The sequence below is a fragment of the Fukomys damarensis genome, unplaced genomic scaffold (genome assembly GCF_012274545.1).
Source record: "Fukomys damarensis isolate Sample0158 unplaced genomic scaffold, DMR_v1.0_HiC HiC_scaffold_33, whole genome shotgun sequence".
Classification (NCBI taxonomy): Eukaryota; Metazoa; Chordata; class Mammalia; order Rodentia; family Bathyergidae; genus Fukomys; species Fukomys damarensis.
In genome coordinates, this window is record NW_022900945.1 from 12,365,851 (window position 1) to 12,376,867 (window position 11,017).

Below are 11,017 nucleotides of genomic sequence, written 5' to 3' on the forward strand. Positions count from 1 at the left end.
GTGGGACGGCGCTGCTGACCCGGGTACCTGCCGGGCCCAGTGAGGGACGGACGCCAGCTCCTCCACGGCAGGGTGTCTGAGCAGGGGCTCCCCGCTCCCACTGCCCCTTCCCCTCCCGCCTGTGTCACGCGGGCAGCCTTCTCCTCCCTCCCTCCCTTCCTCCTCTTCAGTTTTCATCCCGTCCAGTGTGGAGAACGCAAGGAGGCCTTTAATAAACAACCCTCCACGACGGCGCCCGTCACCCCTGGACGCTGACACCCAGCGGTCACAAGCGATGCTGTGTTTTCACAGCATTGTCAGGCCATGTCACACATGAACCCTGCATCCTTGTTACGTTACAGACTTCGGTGATAAACTGCTTTCCTTCCTCTGCCTGGGCGAGCTCTCGACACATATCCAAGTGTTTATTTGGCTTCATCAGCCACCTAAATGCTCAGATCACAAACTGGGAAGCCGGAAACACTTACAGTTTAGTTTCTTGTTAGTGCCTGTAAATGAGGATATTAATAATAACTTTCATAAAGTTATAGGATTAAATAAATTACTACATGTAAACTTATAAGTGTACCGGGAAACTAAATATTAATTATATTAATTCTTTAAAATTATCTTGGCAGCAAATAAATCAGTACAATAAAACTGTAGTATTTGATTATGAAAAGCTATTTATTCAGAGATCTTGACTTAACTGAAATGTTCTATTTTAATTACCAGAGTGGAGATTCATTTTAATCCATTAAAATGTTCTCAATATTAATGAAGTATTAATATCTAATTCAAATTACTCATAAAAGCAAAGCCTTTCAAAGCAAAGTTTATTGGAATGGAGAATAGTTATATCTGTAACCACAAAATGTCTTATATTTTCTAATAATTCTTTCCTTATACTTTTACATTTTCTAATAATTCCTCCTTTGTGTATTACCCTTGAACAGAGTTTTTGTTCTGGTTATTAGTTCAGTCTGAAATCTTTCTATTCAAGTAATTCAGATTGTATAAGAAATACTCCCTTTTTAGTATGTAGAAGGTAAAAATGATAATTATCTTAAATAGGTAGTAGATGATGACTCCCCAGAGATATATAAAACAATCTCTCAAGAATCTCTTACACCGGGAAAACTGGAAATTAATTTTGAAGAGTTATTAAAACAAAAAATGGAAGAAGAAAAACGACGAACAGAAGAGGAACGAAAACATAAGCTAGAAATGGAAAAACAGGAATTTGAACAACTAAGACAAGAAATGGGAGAGGTAAGATATTAAGGAATATCAATTTATGCCATTTACAGTTAAGCAACTTTTGCGGCCTTATAGTAGTAACCTTGTACTGTTATTCGTGTAAAGATACTCAACGTACTCCTGAGATCCAGACTTGCTACAGGCTTAGTGGTGACAGGTATTTTAGAGTCCGCTACAACTCCACTACTTCTCTGCTAGCTTGAAAAATATATAAAGGGAGGTGAGATGGTAGCTCAGTGGCAGAGTTCTTGTGTAGCATGTGTGAGGCATTGGGTTCGATCCCAAGCATATACCTCACACAAATATATATATATAATATCAAAATACATCGAGCATCAAATGAGTTACAAAGCAGTCAAGTACCAAGGTATGTATATGAATATATATGCATTTAAATTTGCAAATGATGGAGGTATTATAGTTTCTTCCTCTATAGCTCCAATTGTGGACAGGTACACCATGATTATGAACTGTACTTAATATACTCATTTATACAAATGTTCCTTGAAATAGGCATACAGCTAATTTAATTAAAACCAAACCACAGGAGTACCATCAATGACCCCATGTTCAGAGGGCGTGGCATGGCGCTGCTGAGGTTGCCATCTTGGAAGGTTCATTTTGTCTTTGATCATGGGTGTTTTAAGTGAAAGCTGATTTGGCAGTGGAGTATGTGATAAGGCACCAGATGCCTGGCTCACCCCCATCTCCTGCTCTTCCAGTGGGTTCTCAGTGGCCTCCTTCCCAAGGCCCTGCCTAACCTTCTCCCCATGTCTGGACACTGCTCTCTTCAGTGCGTGGTTCAGATTTTACAGCAGCAGAGAGGAAGGGGAGAGGACCCTGGCAGGGGCAGGCTGTACATAGGAATAGGGTCAGGGGCCAGCACACAGGGCCCCCCACTTGGGGCAAGGTGAGCAGTGACTGTCCTGGCCTGGTGGCAGTGCCCTGGTCTGCTTGGCAGGCAACACGGTGGGCTCTTCTTGCCAACTCCTGATCTACAGGGGTCGCAGGCTCTTGGAAGTTGCTTGTTGGTCACAGGTTGTGGCAAGGAGTTTTACTTCCCTATGCTGGCTGTTATCTAGCTTGCAATGATAATAGATAGAAATGTATAAATATACTATACGAAATGCTTTCCTTCACCTCCTGCAAATTAAGTAACACATTTCCTAAGGGAAGCTGGAAGTGAACAGTCTAATTGTCTGGAAAACTCACTTCTAGGAAAATGTAGGAATTTACCAGACTGTAGTTCTAATGTCAGCTTGAGTATTAACAGTGATGTTTAACCCTACACTACCATAAAACCAAAGGAGAAAGTTTGGAGATAGTCTGCCTCTAGTTATAGATGAAGAAAATCATGCCCAATGGGTTGAACTCTGAGGTGAGAGGCCAAACACACATCGTCAAACCTGTAATCCCTATCTTAAGAGTAGCCTGTGTTCTCGCAATTCTTTTTCCTTTAATAAAAATCTTCCTGTAATTCCTAGTAAACATTAATCTTGCCCAGCATATTTTAATTTTAGCATATTCTGGAAATGTTAGAGGATTATATCTATGCTTCCTGATAAAATATATATATAGATATCTATCTATCTATCTATATATATATCTATATATATATATAAAATGGAATATTTTTTAGTTTTAAATATGTCGAACCACTTTTTTTTCTTTTCTCGGTACCAAGGATCAAACTCAGGACCTTGTGCTTGCAAAGCAGGTGTGGAGCCACTGAGCTAAATCCCCGGCCCTGCCGCACCACTTTTAATTAGATTTGGACATTATCTTTAGGGAAGAGATTATTTAGTTTTATTTCTGGCTTCAAATAAGAAATGGTGTACACTTTTTATTGTACAAACTATAGTCCCCTCACCTTTCTGCATTTTCAAGCAGTCTCAAAATACTCAATGGGAAATTTCAGGAATAAACAGTTCACCAGTTCATACTGTACTGCTATACAGCGTTCCATGTAGTGTGATGTCAATTCTTGCTGTCCCCCCCTCCTGCCAGAACACGGGTCCTTCCTTTGTCCGGCACATCTGTGCTGTTTCACCCCTGGCCGTCAGTCACTTCTCTATCATCAGATCGGTATCACAGGAGAGCAGGCTTGTATTCAAGTAATCCGGGTTCTCCTCCATAATGGGCCCAAAGCCCAGGAGCACCAAGGCTGGATATATGTGCCAGAAAGAAGCTGGAAAGGCTTCTGTAAATGAAATGGTGAAAGTTCTGGATTTACTAAGAGAAGGAGCTGGGCGTGGCGGCGCACCCCTGTAATCCCAGCACCGGGGAGGCAGAGCCAGGAGGATCGCTATGAGTTTGAGGCCAGCCTGAATTACACACTGAACAGTCCACTACATAGGAGACCCTACCCCCAACAAGAAACAAAGAAAACCCAAAACAGAACAAAGCAAAATCTGTATGCTGGCGTTGCTAAGATTTACAGGTAGAATGACCATAAGAAACAGCACATACAGGATTATCTGTTGGGTGTCTTGAAAAATCTACTCTGTGGATAAGGAGAAAACCATTAAATTTGCTAATAGCCAATATAAAAATCTTAATTTCTTGAAGGAAGAGGAAGAAAGTGAAACTTTTGAGCTGAGCAGAGAATACGAAGAATTAATCAAACTGAAAAGAAGTGGCTCTATTCAAGCTAAAAACCTAAAAAGCAAGTTTGAAAAAATCGGACAGTTGTCTGAAAGAGAAGTACAGAAAAAGATAGAAGAGGAGCGAGCGAGGAGGAGAGCAACTGACCTTGAAATTAAAGAGCGAGAAGCAGAAAACTTCCACGAGGTACACTAATCTCATATTTAAGTTACAGCACAGTGATAATGAGTTTAACAAATACTGGCTTGGAATGTGTCGGTACTGACAATCACTGGCAAATATAATACTCCGGAAACTAGCAAAACCATGGTTAAGACCTGAAGAAATTTTGACACACTTTCCCACTCTAGCATGGTTTCAAAGTGAGACTTACCATATAATGAACCTCAAATAGTTCAGTCGAAGCAAATATAGTTCACAAATATTTACTGGGATGTATTGTAGCTGATTCAGTAAAACTGGTGTATATTCAAGTCTGACTCCCGTGACTGCTCAGCCTAATGCTCACACTTTACTAGTGAGGTCCACTAGTGCTTGACATCACAGCAGTGGTTCAGTGGAACAGCCTTCACCGGAATTCTGAGGACAAGAGTTTGAATTTGAACCACTTCCGTATGTAAAATGCGGAGGCCAGCGCTATCTGTGATGTCACTGCCAGTTAAGGAGCACGTCCGTGGCTATGAGTACTCGTTTCACTGAGCTCTGGTGTTTATTTTCTGCCAGAATTGCCATTCTATAATATTCAACAGCATCTGACCTATATTCTACAAATACATTTTTATCAAATCTTCAACTAGTGAGGTGTGGGAAGTTGGGAGGGCTTTTAGAGGAGACTGAAAAAGCGGGCAGAATGAAGACGTTATGCGCACACCACTGGGACCAGAAGCAATTCATTAAGGTAAGCACAGCGCAACAAATTAAAGATGAGCAGCGTGCGGTGGGGCCCCCTGTAGGATCAGCTCTCTGGGAATGCTGGCAGGAGGATCCCAAGTTCAAGCCAAGCCCCAGCAATTTAGTGACTTAGCAAGAGCAAAGTAAAAGAAGGGAAGGGGATGTAGCTCAGTGACAAGGCCTGATTCAATCCCCACCACTGGAAAGCAACCAGTCAGATTAAAAACAAAAGCAAGCACAGGTGAGCTGATCATGAAGGTCTCAAGACAGCATGTAAAGGGATTTTTACAACATGGAGGGATGCCAGATGGGGTGGCACGTCTATAATCCCAGCACTCTGGAGGCTGAGGCAGGAAGGTCTAGTTTGAGTCCAGCTTGGCCAATTTAGCAAGACCCTGACTCAAAGATGGAAAGGGGTGTGATGATGTACAAAGCACAAAGCCCTGGGCTCGATCTCCAGCAGTGCAAACGAAACAAGAAAACTTGCTGACCCTGGATGTGGCTTCTGATTGCCAGCTGTGTTCAGGTGCTGCTCCACACAAGGCACATCATGCCTGCACAGTGTGGAGATGAGAATAAATATGGCTGGGTGCACACCTGTGACCCCAGCACCTGGGAAGCACAGGCAGGAAGATTGCTGGGCCAGCCTGGGCTCCACAGTGAGTTCAAGGCCAGCCTGACCGGCATAGTGAGAGTCTCAAAGGAAGGATAAGGTAGCCAGGTGGCTTCTTGTCTGCCAGCTCTCACTGGCTCTTGCATGTGACAGCGGGGCACGACTCAGCTCCTCAAAGCCATGCAGAGGTCCTGGATGGAGCCTGCCGTGAAGGAAGACCCCTCACGTACTTTTTCCGGAATGTCACTGGGACAGCCTTTAAAAACCTCGTTATAGTAGTGGCAGAGTAAGTCAACTTCTGGAGTGGGTATTCCCACAGGCATTGGAATCCCTACAGCAATTTCCATCCCTCGTCTGATCTAGTTTCCTTTAGAAAATACCAGTATTTAACGTCTTCAAATTATTTAATTCTATAATTAAAAAAATTTTTTTTTGGAAACAAGGTATTTCTAAGCTTCTAAGTAGCCCAGGCTAGGTTTGAACTTGAGATCCTCCTGCCTCAGTCTCAGCAAGGGGGGGGTGGGCTCAATCCCCCTAAAATCCTGCCTCAGCCTCCCAAACTTCCTCCAATTAAAAAATTCTACTGCAGCACCTGCAGTGCTTAACCCATACCACTTACTTGGCTTAAATGCTTGACAGTTTGACGTTATAGGTAAGCCTTTCTAGTAGGGTATACTCCAAAAGCATGACTTACCCTGCAGATCACCTCAAAGATAAGCGCATCTGCCTTCAGGACTCCCGCACAGGGGCCATCAGTGCCCTGGGAATAATGGCTCTGCAGTAACAATCCACTCCACTCCCATGATCCTGCAGGCCCACAAATGCTAACTCTGCTTTTTGGGGTTTCAAGGTGCTGTGTATTTAACTGGCTGCTCATGTGCTTCCCATTTAGCTAATGAGGAATTCTCAAACTCAAATTTCTTTTGTTCTAAGTGCGTATCTGAGGCAGCTAAATGAGCAATTCTGAATTTGCAAATTTTTATGCTAAAATATGGAGTTATTAAATGGAATTCTGAAGAGCAGTTATTTATAGGCAGAAATAAGCAACACACATTTATCTTTTAAGCCTAACAGTTAAAATAAATTGAGTGCAGTCACAGTTCTTCCCATCTCAAAGTGGCAGATATACTGTAACCGTGATGTCCCAGGATTTCCCTACATGATCTCTGAAAAACTTCCCAACTTTCTACTTCTTTCACTGGGTCATGAGGACAAAACTTCACACTAAGGTGAAACACAGATTAAGTTGTATAATTAACCTTATTCCACCATCTCCCTTTAGTTGGATCTGGTACCCTAAAGCAACTCCTCATATAAATGGTAAAGACTTTCAGACACACACACACAAACAGTACAGTAGTTTGGAAACAGGATTCAGTCTAGTTTTTGAAACATGAATTGTACCTGTTAACATGTTTCTTTTTGTATTGCTATATCCTCACCTGTTTTATAAAAATTGAGAAAAGGTCTTGCTGAGTTTCTCAGACTGGCATTAAACCTGGGATCCTACCCCAGTCGAGGCAGGAATGACCAGCACCCCATACTTGGCCTAAAACTACTGATGCCCATTGGGGACATCACACCACCAACCTGCCTGCCTCCTTGTTTGACAGTTGCTTCTGCTTTTCACTCACTCCCTTTCACCTCCCCATGTTCCAGACTCTGCCTTTATTTCTGGGATAAGGAAGGAAAAATTATGAAGTGAGAGTCGTCACATTTTTCAGAGGGTGAAGTATGGAGTCTTCTATGAATTTCAACAACTGTTGGAGCTACAGTACTAGTCACCCCCCTCCCCAACTATCCAGTACAATGGAAGACAAGCACAGTGGGCATATAGCTCTGTGACCTTTACACTGGGAGAAAAAGGCCACAATTCAGTTTCATAGCCTGAAGAACAGCAGAAATATAGGCCAACATTCATTTTTTGGTGTCTATAGTGACAGACTATTAACACTTTAGATCTGGGTTTTCAGAAAACTGTTAATCTTGGGCCACTTTCTTAAAGGAAGAAGATGTTGATGTAAAGCCTGCAAAGAAAAGTGAGGCTCCATTTACTCATAAAGTGAATATGAAAGCTAGATTTGAACGAATGGCTAAAGCAAGAGAAGAGGAAGAACAGAGAAGAATTGAAGAACAGAAACTACTAAGAATGCAGTTTGAACAAAAAGAGATTGATGCAGCTCTACAGAAGGTACCAGTACCAGGCTTATTTTCCAAGAAATGTGCTTAAATTCCAGTTACATGAAGAATCTTTTAAATGTTTTCACAGCTTTCAAGTCACTGGAATGTTTTGTACTATAGTTAAGATGTTCATTACTTTTACCTTCAAAATTCAATTACAAAATTTGTGCTTAGAACACTGTGATTATCATAAATGCCAACCGGAATGTGCTTATTTTAATGCAGAAAAGGGAAGAGGAGGAAGAGGAGAAGGGCAGCATCATGAATGGCTCCACTACTGAAGATGAAGAGCAAACAGGATCAGGAGCTCCATGGTTCAAGAAGCCACTAAAAAACACGTCAGTTGTAGACAGTGAGCCAGTTCGATTCACTGTGACGGTAACAGGAGCACCCAAACCAGAAGTCACATGGTGGTTTGAGGGAGAGATGCTACAGGACGGGGAAGACTATCAATACATTGAAAGAGGAGAAACGTACTGCCTGTACTTACCAGAAACTTTCCCAGAAGACGGAGGAGAGTATATGTGTAAAGCGGTCAATAATAAAGGCTCTGCAGCTAGTACCTGCATTCTTACCATTGAAAGTAAGAATTAATCAGTCTTTTCACCTTCTGTTCTATTCATGATGTGCTTTTCCTTCAAAAATAATTTTTCTTCTCTTTCTCTTTTTAGCCGACAACTACTAGGCTTACTTCTCCCCTGGGAACTTTCTCTCCCCGCAACTTTCTCACTACTTACTATATCCATCTTTTCTGTGGCGGGGCCGAAAAAGGAAACCAGAAGTGCCACTATGTTGACTTCCTTCCTTTTCCTAACAGTTTTCAAAACAGATGCTCATCTACAGAACGCCTTCTTCTCCAAACGAGCGTCAGCTTTATCGCCATTCTACAGAGGCCAATAAAATGTATCCAAGGGGGATGGGAAATTTATTCCATTATTCTATCAGAACCCGATACAAAGGACATGTATTTCCTCTAAGTTTTATATCAATTGTATTTTTTTTTCTTTTTATTGAGGTTATTGGTACAATCTAGGTATACAATACAATTACATTTCTCCAAACGAGCGTCAGCTTTATCGCCATTCTACAGAGGCCAATAAAATGTATCCAAGGGGGATGGGAAATTTATTCCATTATTCTATCAGAACCCGATACAAAGGACATGTATTTCCTCTAAGTTTTATATCAATTGTATTTTTTTTTCTTTTTATTGAGGTTATTGGTACAATCTAGGTATACAATACAATTACATTCATCATTGTGGGTCCTGTACCTTTACATAATAGGTCTTGATTCTCATTTTTCCCCTTGTCCCTGCCCTCCCTTCACCCCCTCCTCCCCTCCCGATTTACACACTTTATTTCCATTTTTTCAGTTTCTCACATTTTTTTCCTCTCCCTTATTACCTTTCCCCCACCCTTCCCACTTTCCTTCCACCTTTAGCCCTTTACTTCCTATTTCACATTATTAATTGTCTCATTAGGATCCTGTGTACTATTATAGTTTTTCACACCAAAGAAACTATTTGGCATTTCAGTTAAAGAAATCTCTGTATGAACATTAAAAATAGGGAATCCTAAAATAAAACTAAAAAGGAAAGTAAAAGAGAAAAGGCAATGATGTAACATCAAAATAATCCTTAATCCTGGAGATGAAAATGGTCCCTGAACATATTTTTTAAAGTATACATTATTTTGCATGAAAAAATGTCATTTATGAACTTTTATGCCTAACGTAGTCCGAAATAGCGAGGGCATTGAATTTGGAACCTACAAATGAGTGGATTTAAAAAAAAATAGTAGCAATTTTGATTGTGATAGTCTCAGTCTTTTTGAAGCAGATGTAGAGGGGAAAGGGTATCATTCTTTTCATGGGAAAGAAGAGCATGGATAGAAAGGAAATTAAAGTACAATGGTCAAGAAACTGCCAGACAAAAGTTGATAGAAACCAGTGTTCTGAATATTTAACATGTACTACTGAAATGTATAATATATAAAGCTACACAACAAACTTTTGCTGTGATCTTGTCTGAACAAATTATACTTTAATGAGAAAAATATGCATTAATAGTTCATGCAGGAGAAAAGATTTTCAACATCACTGAAGGTTTTAAGATCTAAGAGCATTAGGCTCAGAAGTGGCACAATTAAAAATAATAAAGCCGTAATCTTTAAAATAAGTTTGTAAATAATTAGCTATTATGTTCTCTTATCAAATTGTTTTATATTTTAACTTTCTGAAATAATTTTATTTTACAACGTGAAGCCATAATAAAGCAACTTGTGTATTAAAAGGGAAAAAGTGGGTCTTTCTTCAAAGACGTGAGTAATCAAATGCTTATCCTTCATTGTCCTCACAGTTCATAAACCTTTAAGGGGGAGTTTAAGGTAGAAAAAAAGCACTTTACTGGGTTTATATGTATCAAAGACACAAAGTACTCATGATATTTGTCAATGTACATTTATCTTTTTATTGAGACCATAACGAATACAAAATTACAGCAATCATGTGTCCTTTACATACAGTGTCATTAAAGCAAACTCTAAACCACAGTTTGTAAAGTATTCAATTTACCTCAAGTCCAAGCTGCATCTCCCTAAGACACTGTTCCCATCACAGTAGCCATTTTAAGCCAATCTTCTTTTTACACACGGGTAGTTTCTGTAGAGAACACTTTTCTCAGGACGAAAATGCATTGAGCATGCATAAGAAAAGAATATATATATATATATTCGCAAATACATTTAATAGTTTCTTTAGGGATATTACCAAAGAAAATAAAGCCCTGGGATTTGCTTTGTCAAAGCACCAATTAAAAAACCCTTCAAAAGTTTATGTTGTGGTAAGAAAAGTCAAGTGACCGATTAAACAAAAAGTATGGTTATTTTCAGAGTCAAAATTATCTTTAAGTATCGTTAAAATGCATTTTAAACTGAGGCAGAATTTGCAGACAGAGAACAAAAGTAAGACATCTTCACTGATGGCTAAACTTTGTTATCATTATTCTAGACAAGAGATAACTTTCCAGATAGAACTGGTTCTACTGGCAGAGTATTCAAACAAATAGTGTCACCACTTTTTAATACACTAATTCCTTCTGAAGTTACTCTATTTCTACTGGAACTCACCCTCATTAACTACCAAGAAGTTTAAGGATGTATTTTACAGTGTTAATAAACTAGAATCAAATCACGTTTTAATATTAAAACTATTTTCATTAAAAAACAAAACTATACTCTCATTTCTAAAAGAAACAAATGATAGAAGTATATATACACTAAGATGTCTTTTAAAAAGTTCTCAAATTTTTGCTTAAGTGCTAAATCAGATAAATCAATTTAACTTCAATCTAAACTAAACATTTTTCACCACCCCTACAAATACACTGCATTCAAGTCAACTGGCTCACCTTTTCGGCTTTCCATGTATTTCAAGGTTAAGATTAGTGCCATTAAAAAAAAAAAAAAAAAAAAAAAAAAAAAAAAATTT

The 11,017-nt window shown here is 39.6% G+C and overlaps 2 protein-coding genes across 17 annotated transcripts in view; one reads left to right on the plus strand and one right to left on the minus strand.

Annotated features, from left to right (window-relative positions):
* The window catches only part of Nexn (nexilin F-actin binding protein), a 39,029-nt gene extending 30,731 nt beyond the window's left edge, over nt 1–8,298 (plus strand). For all 7 annotated transcript variants that reach the window (XM_033758375.1, XM_033758376.1, XM_010605183.3 and 4 more), the window contains 5 exons: nt 1,054–1,251; nt 3,808–4,029; nt 7,353–7,538; nt 7,754–8,111; nt 8,200–8,298. In XM_033758375.1, coding sequence (XP_033614266.1) covers nt 1,054–1,251; nt 3,808–4,029; nt 7,353–7,538; nt 7,754–8,111; nt 8,200–8,213 — 978 coding nt within the window. In that variant the 3' untranslated portion in view covers nt 8,214–8,298. The remainder of the gene's footprint in view (nt 1–1,053; nt 1,252–3,807; nt 4,030–7,352; nt 7,539–7,753; nt 8,112–8,199) is intronic.
* A 1,687-nt stretch (nt 8,299–9,985) lies between these two features.
* Fubp1 (far upstream element binding protein 1) overlaps nt 9,986–11,017 on the minus strand; it is a 34,960-nt gene continuing 33,928 nt past the window's right edge. For 6 of the 10 annotated variants that reach the window (XM_010605205.3, XM_010605204.3, XM_033758413.1 and 3 more), the window contains one exon: nt 9,987–10,189. In XM_010605205.3, coding sequence (XP_010603507.1) covers nt 10,156–10,189 — 34 coding nt within the window. In that variant the 3' untranslated portion in view covers nt 9,987–10,155. Of the gene's footprint in view, nt 10,190–11,017 lie in introns of all 10 variants that reach the window. The other 4 variants (XR_004515126.1, XM_010605209.3, XM_010605208.3 and 1 more) reach the window with 2 other exon arrangements.